Source organism: Phacochoerus africanus, chromosome 2 (genome assembly GCF_016906955.1).
Source record: "Phacochoerus africanus isolate WHEZ1 chromosome 2, ROS_Pafr_v1, whole genome shotgun sequence".
NCBI lineage: Eukaryota > Metazoa > Chordata > Mammalia > Artiodactyla > Suidae > Phacochoerus > Phacochoerus africanus.
The window spans coordinates 279,271,140-279,294,569 of NC_062545.1; the positions used below are offsets into that span (position 1 = coordinate 279,271,140).

The window sequence follows — 23,430 nt, forward strand, 5'->3', positions numbered from 1 at the left end:
CATTTGTGAGCCTTCTGGAGAAGAGAGCCCCACTGCGACTGTCCCCGCCGCACGGCTGAGGGCCTCTCCGCACGCGCAGTCAGGGCCGTCCGGCCCCCAAATGTCACTCCCTCTGGGTGAGGACTCGTGCCCGAGCGTGCGCGCACACACGCAAATTGGCACGACTCATTCCGTCATCTCAAAAGACACGCAGGCTGCACGGGTGACACAGACCCTCTCACCTCACCCTCGGCTCCCTGCAGGTTCGAGGCAGCCCAGGCGACCTCTCCGCGCACCCGCGCGCACACGGGCGGCCCCCCTCGCGCTCTGAAAAGCGCTCGCACCAACGCAGGCGCGCACTCTGGCGCGGGAGGGGCCCCCGCTCCTGCTCCGCGTTGGGAAGCGGGGGCGGCGGGAGGGGTCGGAGACGTCGGCCCCGCTCGACGCGCCGCAGTCGCCGCAGCCGCCGCAGCGTCGGGACCGCGACCAGCGAAGCCCGCGCGGGGAGCTGCCGCCGCGGTGTCCTCTCGGCGCGGGGCGCCCGGAGCGAGGCGGAGACCCGCTTCAGCACCGCGGACAGCGCCGGCGGCGCGGGCGGAGCGCCGGGCAGGCCCCGCGCGCCCCGGGCAAGCCCCCGCCGGCCCCAGGCTCGCCGCCCCCTCCGCTCTCGCAGGCGTCCCGGGACTAAGGCTCCAGGGAAGACGTGGCGCCCTCGGCTCGCGGGAGCCGGCGCGCGCAGGACGGCCGGCGCGTCCCGCTGGGAATGCGCCAAGGGCCCCGAGGTCGCGCTGCCCGGAGCCCATGAGCACCATGCGCCTGCTGACGCTCGCCCTGCTTTTTTCCTGCTCCTTCGCCCGCGCCGCCTGCGACCCCAAGATCGTCAACATCGGCGCGGTGCTGAGCACGCGGAAGCACGAGCAGATGTTCCGCGAGGCTGTGAACCAGGCCAACAAGCGGCATGGCTCCTGGAAGATCCAGCTCAACGCCACCTCCGTCACCCACAAGCCCAACGCCATCCAGATGGCCTTGTCGGTGTGCGAAGACCTCATCTCCAGCCAGGTGCCCGCCCCCCCCAGGGCTCACGCTGGGCCCGCTCCTGCCCCTCCCCCGCCGCCCCGCCATCCTCGCTCCTTCACCCTCGAGCCTCCCGCCGGCCCGCTTTCATCCCATCCTTTCCTCCCCTCTCTCCCTCCCCCTGGGAGGGGACTCGGAGGGCTGGTCTCGCTGCCCGTCCCCCATCTTAGCCCCAGACCGGTCACCTGCCACCCTGGCCTGTCATCACAAGCGTTCCAGGGCTCGGGGAGCAGATTGGTGTGTGCAGACCTGTGGCCATTTGGCGCGTGGGTGTCAGTGTGGGGGCGGGCATGCTGCGCCTGCCTAGGAGGTGCTGGTCCCAGCTACATGCAGGACCGCAGGGCGTGAAACTGGATGGGGCCCGGGGCCATCTTTGTTCCTGCTTCCAGGGCCTCTTCCTGTCCTCCTCGCCTTCCCACCCCTCTCGGGTCTGCCTGCCATGGGAAGTGGCCCAGGCGGGAAGCAGGGTGCTCCATGGGGCGGGGGTGGGGACTGCATGAGGGGGGAGGCATCTGGCAGCCGGCACTGCGGGGGAGGACACGACTCCAGGATTGTGCCTGTCGGAGCTGTCCGCCCCTGGGCGCACTGCCTGCTGAATTCCAATGAAGCTGTGGGATCACTGCAATGCAGCCCTTTACGTAAGAGGCGAGACCAACACCGGGCCCTGCCTTGCTCACACACGCTCACCTGACAGGCTCGCTACATCCATGGGCACGGCTGACGCGTGCACACATATTCATCCATGTTTGGGCACTGAGATGCCTAGACTTACGCGAGCACCCGCTCACGCACACCAGCATCCCACAATCAATTGCACACGCTCATTCATACCCACACCTGCCCCCCATGACTATCCATGGACACACATTCTTGCACCACACTCGTGCTCACACACACTCACTCAGGCCTCTGTGTGCACATGCACATACCCACGCGTTGTGGCATGCGGTTTACACATGCATACCCAGTACACACTCATGAGCACCTGCGCGGTCACACGCGTGCACACACACGCCTATGAAGACACCGACCAGGCAGGGTGCAGAGTGGAGCGGGGCCGGGGGGGAGCAAGAGCCGGTCCAAGCAGCTCCAGCTGCAGAAGCCAGGTCAGCGCTTTACTCAGAAAGATCCCTGTCCCCACCTCGCCAGCCACCCCCATGCTCCAGCCCAGAGAACCACAGGGACAGGGCGGGCTGGCGTCGCTGCGCAGGGGAGGGGCAGGAATATGAGCAGTCAGGTAGCGCCCCTTCCCTCCTCCAGCTGACAGCATGGCTGCCTGTGGGCATGGTTTTCCCGGGAAACAGCCAGTGCCAGGAGCAAAGGTGACAGCAGCAGTTGTCACCCACGGTCACACCCTGTGGGCCAGGCACTGCCAGGCATGGCAACCATCACCCCCACCACGTGGGACCAGCACATCCCCAGCCCCACCTGCACAAGCATGTGGGCCTGTGGACCAGAGAGGGGAAAGCAGAACTGGGACAGACACAGGTCCTTCCAACGTGAGGGCAGCACGGAACTGCCAAGCCACCTACCCCATATCCCTGCCCCAGGGTCTGAGCCATCGGCTTCAGACCTGTCTGCAGGTGCCTTGGTCCAGACAGGAAGGCTGGGCTTCCTTGAGGCCGTGGTCGGTGCTGTAACAGCACCAGCCTTGCTCCCACCCCACAGGGCTCAGCCTGCTGTGGACAACACCAGCAAAGGGGCCCAGGCCTCTGGGGGGGGCCCTCGCCCAGCTTCTGCTAATGTTTGGTCGGCCATGTCCAAGGCAGGCCTTCTGGAGCTGCTTCCACCTGTGGAGCCGTGGCCTCCGTCCACCTCTGACCAGGATGAGGCTCAGGGGGTGGTCTGGGTGTGGTTCTCCCACGAGGGGGCCTCGCATAGAGCTCCAGGACGCCAGAAGGACAGGTCTTTGCCCTCCACCCTCAAGGTCTCACTACCCACCTCTCGGTGACCTTCCAGTGTGTGGGGGGGACCGGGACAGGGGAAGCATGGGGAGGGGATCTGTCGACTCCCCGTGGGTTTTCTTGGTCCCTGGAGTCTCGCCCTGCTTCTGCCTCATCCCCATGCTCTGTTTACCCTCAGGAGGTGCTATGGGGTCTGGCACTCCTGCCGCGTGGGCAGGCGCCCCTGGGCACAAGTGCCCCCTGGACACCTAGCCGTTCGTTCAGCCTCTGCTGCTTCTGGAGATCCCGCTCCAGCGCAGAGCCCTGCCTGCCCCTGCTCGAGCTGACCCTGTCCCCTGTGTCCACAGGTCTACGCCATCCTAGTTAGCCACCCACCTACCCCCAACGACCACTTCACTCCCACCCCCGTCTCCTACACAGCCGGCTTCTACCGCATCCCCGTCCTGGGGCTCACCACCCGCATGTCCATCTACTCAGACAAGGTAAGCCTGACCGCTCGACGGGACCCGGCCAGGGGCCACAGGCGCAGGTGCTCAGACCAGGGGCTCTGGGCTCCAGGTGTGGCAGGGTGATGCGTTCAGCACGCCCACGCACTCCCACCCCACACACCCCTCGTCTCGCGGACACACTCACCCCCACTCATGCACACCAACACACGGACACACAGATACAAATCCACACACTCACAGCTACACACACTCCCCGGGACACTCGCACGCTCTTGTGCACCCACACACTCACATTCACGCCCATCAGCACAGCATCAGCCTCTCAGACACTCACGCTCATGTGCCCGCTCCCGCCCCCCTCAGTCACACTCAGACCCTCCCACACACACACTGACACACAAGCCCACCCACACTGCGGCAGACAGCCCACCAACAGGGGACAGGTGCCAAGAGCAAGCCCTCAGAGGCCACAGAGGCCCTCATGGGCCAGAAGAAGGCATAGACAGGGCAGCTTCCTGCACAGCAAGACAGGTGGACTTTGGAGAAGGTGGGGCTGCAGGAGGAGGAAAAGCCCAGAAGGGGCTGGTACAGAGGCAGAAACGAGGGCGTGGATACCAGCCCTTCTCACAGCAGGGCAGGTGCGGCAGGGGGCAGGGGTGGCTGGACGAGGAGGCAGCTCGTGGCCGGAGGGGCTGGCCTGGGGGCGGCAGGCACCACCACTCAGCATCATCGCCCCAGGCTGGGGTGGGGGACACATCTGGCTGGAGCCGTGCAATCCTGGAGCGGCAGCTGAGAGAGCTGAGAAGTCACCGAGTCAGTTTTGCAGGCAATACCCCCACAGCGGTGGGGAACTTGGACTAGTTCACACCACTCTCCCACAGTGTCTGCTTATGACTCTGGGAGGATTGGTCAGCTGGGGGTGCAAACTGGCCACCAAGAGGCTGAGAGGGGCAGCGCTGCCCTACGCATCCCTCCCTGCCTGGGGCCACCTGCAGACGCACCTGGAGGGGCTGCCTGGCGGGGGACTCGGCCAGGTGCCCAAGCTGAGGGGCCAGAGGCAGGGCTGTTGGAGGGTGCTTCCCAGCTCCCCCCCAGCTTCCCCAGCTTCACACTGCTGGAGGCCCTGGGTCCGAGATAACACTTCCTGCCCCACGGAGGGCATCTCAGCTGGGGATGGGTTTGCCTGGGGGCAACAGGGAAGCAAGGCCAGATGGTGGTTCTCTGGGACAGCCCATGGGAGGAGGCCAGTGGAGGCTGGAGCAGCCCCCAACTCCTGTGGCACGGGATTCCCCACCCCCAGCAGAGGCCCCCAGCCAGACAGCTCCTGCCCACACCTCCCAGCCCTGCTGCCTTCCTCTCTCTGGGCACCAGTCGCCTCGTAGACAAGTGGGAGAAAAATTCCTCTACTGGGGAGAGGCTGGAAAGGGAAGCCCTCTCCCAGGGCAGGAATCAGCCCATCACGTGCCCCACCCAGCTCCAGGTTGTGGCCCCACTCCCCAGCCCAGCGTGAGGGCAAACCTCATGGCCAAATCTCAGAGCGCCACCTCGATGCCACTCATGGTACCCACCCATAGACCCATCTGAGCCCAACACGTGAACCACAAAGGCTGGGCCAGAGCCAACCCAAGACCCCAAAGGCAATCCCCTTGCAGCTCTGTCACCTGTTGCATGACAGACAGAGGCAAAGGGGCATTAATATTATTGCTCTTGTTCTTTTTGCTTTTGAGGGCCGCACCCGCAGCATATGGAGGTTCCCAGGCGAGGGGTCCAATCAGAGCTACGGCTGCCGGCCTCCACCCCAGCCACAGCAACGCAGGATCCCAGCCGTGACTTCAGCCTCCCCACAGCTCATGGCGACGCCGGATCCTTAACCCACTGAGCGAGGCCAGGGATCGAACCTGCAACCTCATGGTTCCTAGTCCAATTTGTTTCCGCTGTACCTCGCCAAACTCCCAAAGGGGCATTCTTGCTTGCACTCAGATTCCAAGGCCCCAGGAGGGAGCAGACGAAAGAAGAATCTGGAGGGCTCAGAGGACCCCCAGATGGGTGCGGGTCTGAGCTGCGGAAGGCGGAGTCTGCTCCACCCCCGCCCCAGCAGTTAGCGTTAGAGAAGCAAGGCTGGGCCAGGCCGCTCACAACCCCTGGGCTTGGCCAAGAGTGAAGACTTCCCAAAAAGACTAGTTCTGCGGTCTGGGAAGGAGCCGGTGGGATCTCGGAGAGGCTCACGTCAGCACGAACTTTCCGAGCCCAAGCAGCCCAGCAGGGGCTGTGGCCGCTGCGGAGGTGGGGAGACACCCAGAATCAAGGCCGCAGGCAGGGTGCTGCGGGCCGAGCCCCGAGCCTCCGTGTCTCGGGCTGGACGGGAGGAGCGCGGAGGCGGCCGGTGCGCCGGCGCCCCCTGGCGGAGGTCGCGGCCGCGGCCCCTCAGCCTGCCTGTGCCCCGCAGAGCATCCACCTGAGCTTCCTGCGCACCGTGCCGCCCTACTCCCACCAGTCGAGCGTCTGGTTCGAGATGATGCGCGTCTACAGCTGGAACCACATCATCCTCCTGGTCAGCGACGACCACGAGGGCCGGGCGGCCCAGAAGCGCCTGGAGACGCTGCTGGAGGAGCGTGAGTCCAAGGTGAGGCCCGGGCCGGGGCGCCCCGCGCAGGAGCAGGAGCCGGCGAGCCGCCGCTGTGTCTGTGGCCCGTGTGAACACCCTTCTCTTTCCATCGTGCATGGTCAGCACCACTACGTCTGGCGAGCGCCCGCCCCAGCCTGTCCTCGGCTCATTTCACTCGCTTTTGCCATTAGTCGAAATCTCCTTCGTGTCAGTCCCTGCGGGGCGAGGGCAGGACCACCTGGAGCTCCGCAAACACCCCGCCCCGCCCACGCACCCCTCCCGCCGCCCCGCGGCGCCCACCAGTCCGAGGCCGAGGCCGGGCAGGGAACGCGGGGCGCCGCCCCCGCCCCTCCCAGCCGCTCCCCTAGGGCACCCACTCAGTGTGACCGCACCACGTCCCCCGTCCCCCCTCCCCGAGGGACCCAGTCCCCTCTCCGCTGTGACCCATTCCATGTCCCCGCGCTGGCCTCACTCCGCCGCAGCCCTCCACCTCCCTGCTGCCCATCACCCTCACCAAAGCCCCATCCCCGGACACCTGCCCCCACCCCCACCCCCAGTCTTGGCCCTGCCCCTCGTCAGGCTTCCCCGTCCCCCCTGCACCTCGGGCCCCTCCTCTCCTCACCGCCCACCAGGGGGCGGCCTCTGACGCCTCCTGGGGACCCATTAGAGGCTGGGCTCTAACTGACCCTTCTGCCCCAGCCGCGCCCCTGGCTGTGGGCTGTGGAGAGATCAGAGGGGCGTTTCCGGGGGTCCAGGCGACCCCCACCGCCCCTGCCCGCCCCCACTGCCGGCCTGAGGAGGAGCTGGTGCTCACAGAGGAGGCCCAGGGCCCCGCCCTTGCCCTGGGCGCTCAGCACCCGGGCCATGGCCCCTGGGTTGGGTGGAGGCCAAGCTGGGCAGAGAGGGAGGGAGGCCCAGGCTCGGGAGGGCCCCGGGGGGCCAGACCAGCGGGAGGCGGGGAGCATATGCTCTGCCTGCGAAATCAGTTGGCTTCACTAAGCTGAGTGCCAACGCGGGCCCTGAAGGGAATGGAGGGCCCCGGCCGGGGGTGGAGTCAGAGGGGAGACCCCGGAGGGCCCTGGGGGTCCTGCTGTGGGGGACTGGCTGAGTCGGGGAGGGGGGTTCCAGGCCCGCAGGGCCTCTGGAGACAGCACCCCAGCCCCAGACAGGCGAGTCACCTCCTGGTGTGCCCGCTGTGGCCGCACACCTGCCTGGGGCATGCTCACACACCTGCACACCCAGCCACACACACCCCCTCTCACAGGCGCACGTGGTCACCCCCAAGACAGTCCCTTCACGCTCCGCTCCCCCTGCCACAGACTCAGACCACGCGTGCCCTCCTCGTGCCCCCACCGTTCAGCCCAGGCTGGCGCACGGCACCGGCCCACAGGCTGGCTCGCCTCTGACCCGCTCGCCCACACGCCCGCACACCTGCCCAGACACACAGTTGCTCAGGCGGCACTGGCCCCTACTCCCACCCCAGCACAGGCCAAGGCAGGCTGTGCTCCAGGCAGACACCCACTGACCCGCACAGCCTCACCAACTCCGGTCATACCAGCCCTCCAGCGCCCATGTGGGCCAATGGGGGCGCCCATCTCACACCAGTCAGTGGGAGCAGAACACCCAGACCTCTGAGGGGCACAGGGGGGTGCTGGGAGGGGAGGGAAATAGGGGACAGGGCTGGGGGAGGGGCTGTCACCCCCATTCAGGACTGACGTAGGTGGGCTGGGAACTGCTGGGGCCACACAGCAGGTGCATGTCAGGGGCGGGGCGGGGGGGGCAGATGGGACCCCAAGGGGATGCGTTTGGCCTGGGCACAGACAGGGCCTCCCTTTCTCCCGAGCGTGACCGTTTCCAAGAGCACAGCTCCGTGGCAGGGAGCCCCCGTGGCCCCCGTGGCCCCTTGTCCCCCAGCACCGCCCCGGCCCCCAGCCCGCCCCGGGCCTCGGTGTTTGCGAGCTCCAGGAACGTGCCCGTCTGCAGACGTGCCGAGGAGGTGGTGTGATTGCTTTAGCGCCGTCATTTTCAACCGTTTATAATCTTCTTCTGTGTCTGCATATTTTCTCTGTGCACATTATTCATCAGAGTAAAAAAAGGAACTATGAAAGCCTCGACCAACTGTCCTATGACAACAAGCGCGGACCCAAGGTATATATGCATGGACGTGCACGCCACCCACCGACTAGGGAGCCCCGGCCTCGGCGCCTCGGCCACGAGGGCCGCTGTCCGGCCCAGCGCGCCGCGCCGCCGGCCTGCGCAGAGAGGAGAGGAGCTCGTGAGGCAGGCAGCCGTAGGCAGGAGAGGACAGGGGCCGGCTGCGGGGGGGTGCCTGCGGCCCACCCCCCGCCCCGCGGCCTCGGCCTGCGCCCGCGAGGCAGGCCCGGCCGCAGAGGAGCTGCTCTCTGGGAAGTGCATGCGAATCTCTGGGACCCCCAGGGTTTCCTCGTGGAGCCCAGGAGGGAGCCCACCGCCCAGCCACCCGCCTGCCTGCGGTCCGGGCCGCTCCGGCAGGGCCTGCGGACCAGGCCCGAGAGGAACTCCCGAGGTTTTGAAAAAGTCGGCCCCGTCTCTGCTCCCGATTGCATTCCAAAACTGTTTTCTGTTTCCTGTCCGCTGCACGCCTCTTTCGGAGTCTCGGTCCACTTCAGCTTGCATGCTCGGTGCAAAAGTGAGGCCAGGAGTGAGAGGTGGAGAGAGGCACGCAGAGCAGAGAGCGAGCCCAGGCGAGCGAGCAGGCTGAAGAAAGGACGAGCAAGGCCAGCCGGGCCTGGCGAGGAGCCAGGAAGGCAGGTGGACAGAGCAGGTGCAGGTGCAGGTGCAGGCCGTGGCAGCCCTAGCTAAGCTGCCTCGGGGTTCCTAGCGGCTGCGGCTCGACTCTTGCCCCCGAGGCGCTGTGTGCCCTACCCCGGCCACCTGCTAACACTCCCGCTCACACCGCAGGCTGAGAAGGTGCTGCAGTTCGACCCGGGGACCAAGAACGTGACGGCCCTGCTGATGGAGGCGCGGGAGCTGGAGGCCCGGGTCATCATCCTCTCTGCCAGGTGAGGCCCCTCCGCCCGCTTCACCCCGGGCCGACGTCGGGCATCAGCCTCTAAGACGCCCTCACAAAAGACGGTTGTCCGGCACGAGCACACTGGGCCTTGGAGGTGGGGCTGGACATCCCCGCCCTGGGAAAAAGCAGACGCAGCCCTGGGGATAGAGGGGGCAGCACGGGGCTCTGGGAGCTGGGCTCAGGGAAAGGGCCTAGGGAGGGGACGTGCGGCCCGCAGGTGGAGCTGGGCGGGAGGACCCACAGCGGGAAGAAGCCAGGGTCCTGGGACCGAAGGGCTGGAGCAGCCGGAATGGGCGGTGCGGGAGGGGAACCAATTAGGGACCCTAACTCCAGGTTGCTGCCGGCTGAGCCTGGCCCCGACTGTGACCTTGGGGATGAGCCCACGGTAAAAAAAAAAAATCTCCCTTTTTGCAAATGGCTCTGTCCTCCTGGGAGGGGAAAGCCCAGGCCACCAGAATGGGAAAAGGACGAGCCTCGCCCCATGAGACACGGCCCCACCCCGCTGTCTGCCTGTCCCAGAAGCTGTGCGGGCTCCAGCGGCGTGGAGAAAAACAGCAGGGGCCACCCTGCAGCAGGCCAGAAAGAGCCAGCCACACTCTGAGCAGCAGGGCAGGTGCCCGTTGGCGTGGTCAGTCAACAAACCTTTGGTCCAGAGCCAGGTGCACCCCTCCTCCTGGGGCAGAGCAGGGGGCGGCCAGCCAGGGCTCCTTGGGCTGGAAGGCAGGGAGCAGCCCCTTCTCGTACTCAGTGGGGCCAGATGGGTGGGACAGGTCAGCACAGATCTCCCACTGTCCTCTGCCTGTGTGCACAACCCACACGCTCACACACACAGACATGAACATGAATCACACACACACGTGCCTGGTGTGATGTGACCCATTTCCACCCGCACATACACGCGTCCATGCCATACGCACGCCGGACGCACAGGGCCCGACCCCCCCAGCTCCGGGAAGCCAGGCTGTCCCCCGGGATCTCCTTGACCTTGGCCTCCAACCCGACACACTTGGATCCTCCTCCTGAGGCCGCTGGGAGCATTTTGCAGGGCGAGTCCCATGAAGTCCGTCCTAGTCTCTGACGCTTTTCTACTGACTGCCCCGGAGTTTCTCCTTCGTTTCTAAAACTTAAATTTTTTTTCCAGGAAATCGACAGAACAATGTAAATCAATGATAAGTTAAACAATTTTTAAGAAAAAATTTTGTTCTGGAAACTGTCCTGGAGTCAGTTACTTCCATGAACCACGTCCAGGTTGATCAGGCCTTTTGTCTGTGACTGTTCCATCAATTTACACGGACACAGCAGGGCTGCGGGCTCCCCCCAAGTCCAGCGTCACAGACCTGAATGGCGTCAGGCAGACAGGCCTCCCCACCAGGCTTTGAGGGCACAGCTGACAGCGGGCTGCTGCCCTGACATGCACGAACCGGTGTCACCGGCCGTCTTGGCTGGACACCAGCCGGACCGACTCTCATTCTGTCGCTTCCATCCCAGGGCGGCAGTTCCATTCAGAGCAAAATGAGCAGCTGCATTTCTCCCTGGGGAAACCGGGGGCGGGCCTCCCGGGCCCCTGGGGCCATCTCGTTTCCAGGGCCGGTAGTTGTGAAGCTCTCTCGGCACTCAGACAATCTGCCCAGACTCTCTGTACCCCGCTGCCCACTGCCTGAGAGGAGCAAAGTGCCTGGCACGGTCCAGGTCCACCTAGGCCAGGCAGGGATGAGAAGGCAGTGCCCGCAGACTTGGGGTCCTTGTCCTGACCAGGGAGACCCCAGCCCTAGGGGGCTGGGTCCACAGAGGCTTGCCCATGAGGACACACCAAGAGCTTAGGACCACGTGTGCCCAAAGGGCTGGGCCTGTGCTCTGCCCTACTGGTGGCCCCAGCCCTGGGCCCGGGAGCGCACAGCTGCTCTTGTGGACCCCAGAAGGGGAGCAGGAGCCCTCACCTCTCTACAGTGGCATCTGCCGCGATGCTCGGGGCAGCTCCCAGGCACGCGGTCCCAGAAACATCTGACCGACCAGAAAGCTGCCAGCCCCTCATCTCACAGGTTCAGACATGGAGACCAGAGAGGGTGTGGCTTGTCCAGGAAGTTGCAGGAGCAAGGGTGCCGGGGTGGACGGTCCCCACACAGACCTGACACTGCCACTTACCACCTGTGCCCCGGGCACCTTGGTTTCACCTCCTGCCACAGGGGGAGCACTAAGGCCTGCTCACAGGGATGATGTACGAATTAACTGAGAGTCCATGGAAAGCATTCAGAATAGTGCCTGGGACCCGGTGAGAGAGTTATCAATCGTTAATGACCCCGCCCCACATCTCATGACCCCTAACCCTGCCCACCACAGGCGAGGGGCCTGCTAGAGACCCTGGGAAGCTCTGGGGGTCTGGGCCCCACCCCCATCACCTCTGTGGGGGTCTCCTGGCCCAGATGCGGTGCAGGCTGGGGGTGGGGGCCGGGGTGGGGGCCGCCCCCCACCTCTGCAGTGTCCCCCCGGCCTGGGTCCTGTCAGGGGAGGGGCTGGGAAGAGGCAGGGGCAGACCACACTGCAGGAGGGCCCTGGAGTCTGGAGCCGCTGCCGCGGGCCACGGGTGGGGAGGGTTGGAGTCCTGGCCCGTCACCCCCCTCTGCCCCACAGCGAGGACGACGCTGCCACTGTGTACCGAGCAGCCGCGATGCTGAACATGACCGGCTCGGGGTACGTGTGGCTGGTCGGGGAGCGCGAGATCTCCGGGAACGCCCTGCGCTACGCCCCAGACGGTGAGTGCTGGGCTCCCGGGGCCGCTGGACAGGAGCCGTCCACGGGCTCTAAGCAGACGCTCCCCTCAGGCATCATCGGACTGCAGCTCATCAACGGCAAGAACGAGTCGGCCCACATCAGCGATGCCGTGGGCGTGGTGGCCCAGGCAGTGCACGAGCTTCTTGAAAAAGAGAACATCACCGACCCGCCGCGGGGCTGCGTGGGCAACACCAACATCTGGAAGACAGGGCCGCTCTTCAAGAGGTAGGCGGGGCCGCTCTTCCCACGTGGGCGGGGGCTCACCTCTGAGGTGGGCGGGATCGTTCTTCCCGGGTGGGCGGGGCCTCACCTCTGAGAAGGGCGTGGCCTCTCCTCCCAGGTGGGCGGGGCCTCACCTCTGAGGCGGGCGAGACCGCTCTTCCCAGGTGGGCGGGGCTCACCTCCGAGGTGGGCGTGGCCTCTCCTCCCAGCTGGGCGGGGCCTCGCCTCTGAGGTGGGGGAGCCTCCGTTCTGGAATTGGCGCTCCTCACTGGGTGGTCCCGCCCAGCTTGCTGAATCCTACAGACCAAGCCACCGTCCCCAGTTTTCTCCTCTACCTCCACCTCCCCTCCGCCAGCACTTCCGTCTCTAGTGCGAAAATCATTTGCCGCATTTCCCACACTGACACCGGTGCCTTGAAGGTCACTGGCGTCATGGCTGCCTTCATGGCTCCTGCCCCCACCTTTTAGCGCTGCAGCCCACCCTGAGACCCCACCCCACTCCCTAGGGTGGCTAACAGCCCTGGGGAGGAGGGTCCTGCTGCAGCTGAGGATGGGGAGCATCCTCAGACACTGACCGCACCCAGGCCGTAGAGAGAAGGGGTTAGGCGGAGACCCAAGTGGATGGCAGAGTGGGGCAATAGACAACTCACAGAACCCTGGATGACATGCCCCTCGGGGGGGCAGGGAGGCCCCGCCCATCCGCAGCACCCCCCCCCCCAAGTAGCATGTGCAGAGCCACAGTGCCTGGTGGCACAACAGGAGTACACATACAACAGGCAGCATATGTGCGCACAGGCACCTGCATGTGTACACAGGCAAATTCACACACGTGCCACAAGTACGTGCTCCTGATTGCACCCCACACAAAGAACTTGTGTGCACACATATAAGGCCCAGTGGACACCACACACACACACACACACACACACACACACACGTAGGTGTGCGCAGGCGGAAGACAGGACCTCAACCCTGCCTCCCCTGCTCGCTGGTGAATGGGCCACTGCATCCCTCTGGGCTTCTGCCTTCTCAGCTATTGAGCCAGGGCAGCTGCTCTAAGAATCAAACACCCCAACACACAAAAAGCCTTCAGAACAGGACTCAGCACCCTGGAGCTGCTTGGCTGGCCCGGCTGTGCTGTCCATCTGGTGCTGGCAGCCGGGCCCGCCATCCACCAGACTCACAGGGTGAGGGTCTGACATGCCCTGAAAAGTCCAACCCCCACCGCCCTGTCCAGGGTGCTCATGTCTTCCAAGTACGCGGATGGGGTGACTGGCCGCGTGGAATTCAATGAGGACGGGGACCGGAAGTTTGCCAACTACAGCATCATGAACCTGCAGAACCGCAAGCTGGTACAAGTGGGCATCTACAACGGCACCCATGTAGGTGGGGGTCATGAGGGGGTGGGGGCTGGGGCCTTAGGGTCCTGGGGCCAAGACCCCTGCGTGGCCACCCTCCATCTCATACTCCCACCCCCAGGTCATTCCCAACGACAGGAAGATCATCTGGCCGGGTGGAGAGACAGAGAAGCCCCGAGGCTACCAGATGTCCACCAGGCTGAAGGTGGGGCCTGCCGCGCCGGCCTGGGCTCCACACCCGTGCACCCCATCCAGCCCCTCAGGGGCAGAGCGGTGGGCAGTGAGGTCACTGAAAGTGACCAAAGGAAGTGGGATTGCACTGCAGAGGAAGCCGGGGAGTGAGGGGAGGGAAAGGAAGCTGCCAGTGCCTCCAGGGCTCCCTCCAGGCCCCTCCTGCCCCAACCCCACTTAAATCTGGGGGAGCCGGGTGGGCAAAGACTCCCCTGAGGATGAGCCGGTCGGAGGCAGAGGGACGGCTCGGTGGTCCTTCTGGGATCGTCAGCTTCAGGACTCTCTGTGCGGAGCCCTGGCCCTGGAGCCGACACCCCACATTCTTCCTCGCCAGCCCTCAGCCCCAGCCTCACGGCCTCCGGGTCAAGCTCTCCTTCCGAGTCTGGCCTCCCTGCAGCAGCCCAGGGGCTGGCCGACCCCTCTGTGACTCCCTGGGCTCTGGGAGCGACTGCCTTGGGTGGCCTTCTATTTATTATTTATTTATTTATTTATTTTATTACTCAAATGAATTGATCACATCTGTAGTTGTATAATGATCATAACAATCCAATTTCACAGGATTTCCATCCCACAGCCCAGGCACATCCCCCCACCCCCCAAACTGTCTCCTCCGGGGACCATACGTTTTTCTTTTTTTTTTTTTTGGTCTTTTTGCTATTTTTTGGGGCCGCTTCCGCGGCATATGGAGGTTCCCAGGCTAGGGGTCTAATTGGAGCTGTAGCTGCCAACCTACGCCAGAGCCACAGCCACGCGGGATCCGAGCCGCGTCTGCAACCTACACCACAGCTCACGGCAACGCCGGATTGTTAACCCACTGAGCAAGGACAGGGACCGAACCCGCAACTTCATGGTTCCTAGTCAGATTCGTTAACCACTACGCCACGACGGGAACTCCCATACGTTTTTCAATGTCTGTGAGTCAGCATCTGTTCTGCCAAGAAGTTCCGTCTGTCCTTTTTTCAGATTCCACATGTCAGTGAAAGCATTGGAGGTTGGTGTCTCATTGTTTGGCTGACTTCACTTAGCATGATGGTTTCTAGGTCCATCCATGTTGCTAAAAATGCTGGTATTTCATTCCTTTCAATGGCTGAGTCATATTCCATGGTGTATATGGACCACATCTTCTGGATCCACTCCTCTGTCGATGGACATTTAGGTTGTTTCCCTGTCTTGGCTATTGGAAATAGCGCTGCAGTGAACATCGGAGTACATGTGTCCTTGCGAGTCGTGGTTTTCTCTGGGTAGATGCCCAGGAGTGGGATTGCTGGATCCAATGGTAGTTCTATGTTTGGTTTTCTGAGAAATCTCCGTACTGTTTTCCACAGTGGTTGCACCAATTTACAATCCCACCAACAGTGTAATGGGGTTCCTTTTTCTCCACACCCTCTCTGGCACTGATTGTTTGTAGGCTTTTGGATGCTGGCCATTCTGGCGGGTGGAAGGTGGTACCTCCGAGTGGTTTTGATGTGCATCTCTCTAAGGATGAGTGATGCTGAGCATCCTTTCATGTGTTTCTTGGCCATCTGTGTGTCTTCTTTGGAGAACTGTCTGTTGAGATCTTCGGCCCATTTTTTGATAGGCTTGTTTGTTTTTTTTGGTATGGAGCTGCAGAAGGTGTTTCTAAATTTTGGAGATGAATCCCTTGTCAGCTGATTCACTTGCAAAGATGTTCTCCCATTCTGTGGGTTGTCTTTTTGTGTTGTTTAGGGTTTCCTTTGCTGTGCAGAAACTTGGAAGTTTGATTAGGTCCCATTGGTTTATTTTTGCTTTTGTTGTCAATACTCTGAGAGGTGGATCTGAGAAGATGTTGCTGTCGTTTATGTCCTGGGGGGCCTTCCTGCTCACAGCTTCTCTTCCTTGGCCTGACTCCTCCATGCTCCTTTGGGCTCATCCCGGGCCCCCTCTCCTCCCAGGTTGCTCTCCCAAGACCCTCCCACACAGACTCACAGCCGCATGGGATGGTATCTTAGCTCCCCAACCGGCCTTCTCCCAGTGTCCCCAGGTCCTCAAATGTCTCCTGACCTTGTCAGCTTTCTGAGCTGACCCCTCGTGGCCTCTCACGTGGACCCCCTCTCACCTGGACCTGCACCCACTCCCTCAACAGGCAGAGTAGTTTCCCAAAGCCACCTTTCTGTCGTGTTGCCGTCGGAAAGTAAAACAGCCAAAACGGATGTCCAGGTGGCTTCGAGAGTCAGACGGCTTTTTGCAAATTTTTGGTCTCACTGATTGTGCACAAGCACAGTGCTTAATTGTAGAAAACCATGAGGAAAATTTTAAAGGCAAATACGCTCCTTGAGAGCCCTCCAGCCCCCTCGTCTTAGCCGGGGCGCGGGCCTGCCCACCCTGCAGGCAAAGGGGCCTCTCCCACCAGCCCCTGTTCAGCTTGCAGGCTCAAACCCAGCGTCCCTTCCCCTGGGACCCCCTCATCACAGGCCGGGCTGGGTTCAGCCCCCTCTGCCCATATCAGTCCTCCTCACCCCCCCCCCCACTCCAGGGAAAGGACAGGGCCGAGAGCCCCAGCCCAAGCCCCGGGAGCCTGCAGACTGTAGAGGCAGGCCATGGGCGAGAGGGCCGCACCAGCAGGCAAAGGAGGAAGGGAGGAAGGGCAGAAGGTCTGACCAAGACCCGCTGCTGGGGAAGGCCGGGGGTCAGGAGAGGCCCGCTGATCGGATGAGGGCAATGCCTGCAGGTCCCTGGTCCTGGGCAGGCTCTGAGTGGACCTGCCCCGTCCTTGGGGCAGGGGGCAGGCTCTGGGTCGGAGCAGGGAGTCTGTCACCCCTGACCAGTCTGAGAAGGGGCCCAGGGCGGACTGGACATGCAGACTCCTCTGATGGAGGGACAGACTTTCAGGAAGCTAGACGCCTTTGGAACGCTGGGGAGGCCTGGGCCGCGAGGCCCCGCCTTCTTCCGGAGGCAGGGCGACTGGCTACTCCGAGCTTCAGAAGAGGGCAGAGTCGAGAAAGCCGGGGAGGGGGGAGGCCTGGGGCCCGGTGCGGGGCGGGGCTGGGGGGCTCCCGGAGAGGACAGCGCCCCAGGCAGCCCTGCGCAGGTGGCCCACCCTGAGCCCCCCGCGCCCCCCGCAGATCGTGACAATCCACCAGGAGCCCTTCGTGTACGTCAAGCCCACGCTGAGCGACGGCACGTGCAAGGAGGAGTTCACCGTCAACGGGGATCCTGTCAAGAAGGTCATCTGCACCGGGCCCAACGACACGTCGCCGGGCAGCCGTGAGTGCGGGGCCGGGGCGGGCGGCGGGGCGCGCGGGGCCGCGGCGCCCCCAGAGCCCCTGCTTACCGCGCCCCGCCGCCGCCGCTTCCCCAGCGCGCCACACCGTGCCTCAGTGCTGCTACGGCTTCTGCATCGACCTACTCATCAAGCTGGCGCGGACCATGAACTTCACGTATGAGGTGCACCTGGTGGCCGATGGCAAGTTCGGGACGCAGGAGCGGGTGCGTCCGAGCGGGGCCCTGGGAGCCGGCGAGGGACGCGGTCCAGCGGGGGGGGGGCGGCGGTCCCGCCAGGGGGCCGTCTGGGGTGGGGGTGGGGGGGCCGCTGAGCCAGGGCGGCGTCCAGAGCGGGCGACCCCGGAGACGGGAGAGTTCGGGCGGCAGCGGGACCGCCGGCGGCCGCGTCCCCACCGTCTGTGTTGCCCCGCAGGTGAACAACAGCAACAAGAAGGAGTGGAACGGCATGATGGGCGAGCTGCTCAGCGGGCAGGCGGACATGATCGTGGCGCCCCTGACCATCAACAACGAGCGCGCCCAGTACATCGAGTTCTCCAAGCCCTTCAAGTACCAGGGCCTGACCATTCTGGTCAAGAAGGTGCGCAGGGGCCCGGCGGGGCCGGGCGGGGTCCTGGGGGGCGCTGGGCGGCGCTGACTGCCCGTCCGCCTGCAGGAAATCCCCCGGAGCACGCTGGACTCGTTCATGCAGCCCTTCCAGAGCACGCTGTGGCTGCTGGTGGGGCTGTCGGTGCACGTGGTGGCCGTGATGCTGTACCTGCTGGACCGCTTCAGGTGAGCGCCGCCCGCCCGGGGGCGGACCCTCCACCCGCGGGGTCGGCCGAGCGCCGAGGGGCGGGGCAGGGCTGCCTCTCCCGCCCTCTCCCGCCCGCCCTCTGCGCCCCCGCAGCCCCTTCGGACGGTTCAAGGTGAACAGCGAGGAGGAGGAGGAGGACGCGCTGACCCTGTCTTCCGCCATGTGGTTCTCCTGGGGCGTCCTGCTCAACTCGGGCATCGGGGAAGGTGAGGCCACGGCCCGGCCCGGCTCAACCCCGGCCTCGCCGACCCGCGCGGCGCTGACCTTCCCCTGCCCGCAGGCGCCCCTCGAAGCTTCTCGGCGCGCATCCTGGGCATGGTGTGGGCTGGGTTCGCCATGATCATTGTGGCCTCCTACACCGCCAACCTGGCGGCCTTCCTGGTGCTGGACCGGCCCGAAGAACGCATCACCGGCATCAACGACCCGCGAGTGAGGCCCGGCCCGCGGGGGCGGGGGCGGGGGCGGGAGGCCAGCGGCCGTCGGGGCGGGGCCGGGGAGCAGCCCCCGAGCCCCGCCCTCGGACCCCGCCCTCTGACCCCCGCCCTCGGGCCCGCAGCTGCGGAATCCCTCGGACAAGTTCATCTACGCCACGGTGAAGCAGAGCTCGGTGGACATCTACTTCCGGCGGCAGGTGGAGCTGAGCACCATGTACCGGCACATGGAGAAGCACAACTACGAGAGCGCGGCCGAGGCCATCCAGGCCGTGCGCGACAAGTGAGGGGTGGGGAGGGGCCCCGGGCCGGGCGGCTGGACAAGGGGGCGCCCGCCTTCACAAAGTCAGAGGGTCCCGGCCGCCTGGGAATCACAGGAGGGTGGACGCGAGGCGTCCAGGCTGGCGGGGGCGGGGCGCTGCGAGGGGGACAGGGCAGCTGGGGCGCGCCGGCTCCAGCGACGCCCGCCCCTGCCCACAGCAAGCTGCATGCCTTCATCTGGGACTCGGCGGTGCTGGAGTTTGAGGCCTCGCAGAAGTGCGACCTGGTGACCACGGGCGAGCTGTTCTTCCGCTCCGGCTTTGGCATCGGCATGCGCAAGGACAGCCCCTGGAAGCAGAACGTCTCCCTGTCCATCCTCAAGTGAGCCTGCTCCCTGCCACCTCGGCGCCCCACTCCTCCCTCCCCCGAGGCACGCCAGCGCCCAGCGCGCCCGCCTGCCCTGCCCGGCTCACGTGCCCTGCCGCCCAGGTCCCACGAGAACGGCTTCATGGAAGACCTGGACAAGACGTGGGTGCGGTACCAGGAGTGCGACTCCCGCAGCAACGCCCCTGCTACCCTCACCTTCGAGAACATGGCAGGTGGGCCCCCCGCCCTGACGCCCCGGCTGACGCCAGGTGGGCCCCCCCGGGGACCCGCTGCCCGGCCAGCCCGCAGCTGAGGCGCTGGGTCCTGGCCCCCAGGAGTCTTCATGCTGGTGGCTGGCGGCATCGTGGCTGGCATCTTCCTCATCTTCATTGAGATCGCCTACAAGCGGCACAAGGACGCGCGCCGGAAGCAGATGCAGCTGGCCTTCGCGGCGGTGAACGTGTGGAGGAAGAACCTGCAGGTAGGGGGGGCCACCCTCTGAGGCCTGGTGCCCATGGCCCGGCCTGGCCCCGGCCCTCCTCCATCCCCACAGGCCGGAGCGCGGGTCTGGCTTCCAGGAGCCCGTGTGGGAAGGACTGGAGCTAGGAGCCGCAGCCAAGGGCAGCGCTGGCGGGGGGCCGCCTGCAGGTGGCCGCCGCCGCCAAGCCAGGCTCCAAGCGTCCGCCTGGCCCCTCTGTCTCCAGAGCCGCCCGCTGGCGCCCATTCCATAGGAAGGCAAACTGAGGCAGGGTAAGACAGGGACCCACCTGGGTGTAGCATGCCAGTCCAAGACACATTCTGCCCTCGCCGCCCCACACCCCACCTTGGCGCCCTCCGGGGGACCCCCCCTTCCCTGCTGCATCCTGAGCTCCACTCTGACTCCCATCTCGACTGGCCGGCTGGTCCTGACTGGCAGCCCAGGCTGTGTCTGTGGGAATTTGCTGCCAGCGGGGGACAGGCTGCGTGTGGGGTTGGCACAGCCCACCGGGGATGGGCTGGTGCCCCACTGTCCTGCCCCGCTCTGCCCCATCTCTTCTCTTTCTCTGGGTGCCTCCCCAGAGCCTGCGTTCTGGGAGGAAGCTGGTGTTGCCGAGGAGGGCGGGGGGACAGGGATGCTGGAGCCCCCACGCCTCTCATCTGCCCACTCTTGCTCTTGGGACCTGGCCGCTGCTCTCACCGCTGGGCGCAGCGCCATCCTGGCCGCCAGACCCGAGGCCGGGGCCCGGGAGCCGCCTCTGTCTCTCAACCGCTCCAATTCATCTTCAGCCCCTCAGTCCCTTCCAGAATCTTGCTGTGCTTCCTCGGGGGTCGGCGTGGCCGGCGGGGCCCGTGGGGCCCCCCCTCCAGTGCTCGGAGGGCTCCTCCTCCCCGGGACGCCCGGAAGCCAGGGGCGCCTAGGAGCCAGGCGGACCTCCCAGGAAGAGAGCCAGACGGGACCCCCAAGCCCAGCCCCAGCACGAGCAAGCTCAGGCCCGGGCCCTGGGCAGGAGCAGAGGCCGCCTGCACGTGTGCGCCGGCCGGTCCATCCAGCGCAGAGAGGCAGGCAGGAGTGAGGGCCCGCGTGGCCAGCCAGGCCGGGCAGCAGCCCCCAAGGAGCAGGCGGGGGCAGGTGTGGCCGCCACCTTAGCCGTCTAATCACTTATACATATTCATTTTAGGATAGAAAGAGTGGTAGAGCAGAGCCCGACCCTAAAAAGAAAGCCACATTTAGGGCTATCACCTCCACCCTGGCTTCCAGCTTCAAGAGACGTAGGTCCTCCAAAGACACGGTAAGGGGAAGAGCGCCCAGTTCCACGTCTCCGACTCTGATCTCGCCTCCGTGTCTGTGTCCCGTGCGTCAGGCGTGCCCGCTCCCTCTCCCCGCCATCCCACCCCGCCTCGACCGCCGTGGCCCCTCTGCCCTCACCCCCACGTGCCCAGCACACCAGGTCTTCTCTCTCCGACTCTCTCGACCCTCCTCTGGTCTTTCTCCTGCCGGCCCTCGCCGGCTCCTCCTCCCGTGTGTCTCTGCGTTAGTCTCCCCCCCCCCATGCCATGACGCCACACACACCATCTTGAAGCTGTGTCGTGTCGCTGGTCAGCCAGTCAGCCTCACCCCCTCGGGCTGTGCCCGGGGCCCCGGAAGCCGCCCTGTGCCAGGCTCCCCACCGTCAGGAGGCCACGCCACCTCTCTGTACGTCCGTTTCTCCAGCCCTCGCAGAGGGCCCAGCACCCTCTCTCCCTCCCCGCGACGTCCGTGGAGGGGGGGCTGTGGTGTCCCATCCGTCCATCTGTCTGGCTGCCAGCCCTGCCACCCAGACACCTGTCTCACGTGTCTCACCAGAGCCATGCCTGTTGCATCCCCTCCATGTGGTCTCTGTGTGGGCCGGGGCTGGGGGCCGGGCCTGGCTCCATCTGGGTGGACGGCTGGGGCCTGGAGTTGGAACAGGCCCCTGGCCAAGGGGACCATCAGGTGGGGAACGGCGGGGGGGGACCAGAGGCGGCGGCCCCCACCCCAGGCCGAGCAGGGGCCCTGCAGGAGGTGTGCCGGCGGCACCGGGGGTCTGAGAGGGGGCTCTGGGGCTCCCAGACAGAGGCCCAGGAAAGGAAGGTCTCCCCGGAGGAGACTCGTGCCTCAGCTCCCCAGCCCCAGCCCCTCGCAGTCTAGGCCTTCTGCCCCGGGGCCCAGCACTGCCTGCCCTCCTGCCTGGGGCAGCCTGTCACTGCCCCAGATGTGCGTGGTCAGTCAGACCAAAGGCCCCTACCCCGACTGCCGCAGCCCGGCTAGGGAGCATCCCCAGGTGAGCAGGGGGCCGCCCAGCCCTCAGCCCGGTGGCCTCCCTGCCGTCCAGGGCGGGCAGGCCTCCAGCCCACAGGAAGCCCCCAGTTCACGGGCAGCGCCACCCCACAGTCTTAAGCTCCAAGGCTGAAGCAGGATTTGCAGCCCCCACCCCAGCGCACGGGGAGAGGGGCAGACACAGGACCCAGACAGGGATCGGCCCAGAGCCATCTGAGTCCAGGGCGAAGCCAGTATCCTGCCCCAAGAGGGGCCCGTAAGGCCTGGCTGCTCCGCTTCCCGGAGGTCAGCACAGGAGGGTGGGCGGACGGGGAAGGCCTGCGGGGCTGGGAGAACCGGCCCGGGGCTGTCCAGGCCCCTGGACAGTGGGCAGAGCCCGAGACAGGAAGAGGAGGGCAGAGGGAGCAGAGCCGGGGCGCGGTCCCAGCAGGAGGGGAGCACGGCAGTCCAGCAGGCAGTGGGCCGCTTTCCGAGGGCACGACTGAGCCCCCCAGCCCCCACCCGGAGCAGACATGCAGGCCCCTTAGCTGTTCGGGTGCAGCTCAGCCACCCTCACAGTCCTTTCCCGGGTCACGCTCCCAGCAGACTCCTTGCCCGAGCCTCCCCAGGGACCATCCTCCAGGCGAGCTCTGGCACCACGTAGCCTCTGGGGCTGGCCTGCCCCGCAGGGGTGACTGGGGACACTGCCCGCTGGCAGCTGGGGGTGGGGGGAGGGCAGCCCAGCTCCCACCGGTGCGGGCTGGGCGCCTGCTCGGAGGGAGGCCTGGGTGGGGGGCTCTGTCGGGAGGGGTGGGGTCAGTCCGGCTGCTGAGATCCTCTGCCTCTGTCCCGTGGCCGGTCTGGCCCAGGGCGGCACTGGGCGCTCAGGGCTGGGGTCCCTGGCGGCCGGCGGGGCCAGCGGGTATTGATTGTTGGTTCTTATTTATAGAGCACCGGGGGTGGACGCGGCGCTTTGCAAAACCAAAAAGACACAGTGCTGCCGCGACGCGCTATTGAGAGGGAGGAGGGCCAGCTGCAGATGTGTGCCCGTCATAGGGAGAGCTGAGACGCCCTGCCCGCCCTCCTCTGCCCCCCTCCCCCGCAGACAGACAGACAGACGGACGGGACAGCGGCCCGGCCCACGCAGAGTCCCGGAGCACGACGGGGTCCGGGGGAGGAGCGCCCCCCAGCCTCCCCCAGGCCGCGCCCGCCTGCCCGCCGGTTGGCCGGCTGGCCGGTCCACCCGTCCCGGCCCCGCGCGTGCCCCTGAGTGTCGGGCTAACGGGCACCTTGTCTGTGTATTTCTATTTTGCAGCAGTACCATCCCACTGATATCACGGGCCCGCTCAACCTCTCAGATCCCTCGGTCAGCACCGTGGTGTGAGGCCCCCGGAGGCGCCCACCTGCCCAGTTAGCCCGGCCAAGGACACTGAGGGGTCCTGCTGCTCGGGAAGGCCTGAGGGAAGCCCACCCGCCAGAGACTGCCCACCCCGGGCCTCCCGTCCGTCCGTCTGCCCTGCTGCCTGGCGGGCAGCCCCTGCTGGACTCAGGCGCGGGCCAGAGCTGAGCTGGCTGGGCAGGGCTGCAGGGCACTCCGGCAGAGGCAGGGCCCTGGGGTCTCTGAGCAGGGGAGACGGGCTACCTTGGCCCCCGGGCGGAGGGGCCTGGAGCAGAGACTGAAGCCCCATCCTTCCCCAGCCACTACCAGCGCCACCGTGGGGGCCCCTGGCCCCAGCTGGCGGGGTCGCCCCCTCCTGCAGCGCCCGCACCTCCCAGCCTCCACTCCACCTCTCTCCTCTTCTTGCCCACACCCTCCTCCGCTGGACCCTGCCCTTGCCCACTGCAAACCCTGACCCCCCCCCCCCCCCCCCCGCCCCTTCCCCTGCCAGCCGGCGGCCGCCTCCCAGGGGCGCGCGCTCGGGCTCCCCACTGCCTCGCA

General features: G+C 65.7%; 1 protein-coding gene across 7 annotated transcripts; it reads left to right on the forward strand.

Annotated features, from left to right (window-relative positions):
- The first annotated feature begins 638 nt into the window (after window positions 1–638).
- GRIN1 (glutamate ionotropic receptor NMDA type subunit 1) lies at window positions 639–23,316 on the forward strand. 7 transcript variants are annotated; one of them, XM_047769034.1, is made up of 21 exons: window positions 781–1,038; window positions 3,305–3,439; window positions 5,853–6,029; window positions 8,097–8,159; window positions 8,952–9,052; window positions 11,692–11,813; window positions 11,883–12,057; window positions 13,291–13,435; window positions 13,533–13,616; window positions 16,726–16,867; window positions 16,962–17,089; window positions 17,298–17,462; window positions 17,538–17,656; window positions 17,772–17,884; window positions 17,959–18,107; window positions 18,235–18,392; window positions 18,590–18,751; window positions 18,860–18,969; window positions 19,072–19,217; window positions 20,395–20,505; window positions 22,807–23,316. In XM_047769034.1, the coding sequence occupies exons 1-21, from the start codon at window positions 781–783 to the stop codon at window positions 22,873–22,875; spliced, it is 2,832 nt and encodes a 943-aa protein (XP_047624990.1). In that variant the 3' UTR covers window positions 22,876–23,316. The 7 variants fall into 7 exon arrangements, with proteins under 7 accessions (XP_047624991.1, XP_047624995.1, XP_047624990.1 ...); XM_047769032.1 differs by lacking the exon at window positions 22,807–23,316 and adding an exon at window positions 22,441–22,557; XM_047769035.1 differs by lacking the exons at window positions 8,097–8,159; window positions 22,807–23,316 and adding an exon at window positions 22,441–22,678 and having other exon boundaries at window positions 639–1,038.
- Window positions 23,317–23,430: the final 114 nt, after the last annotated feature.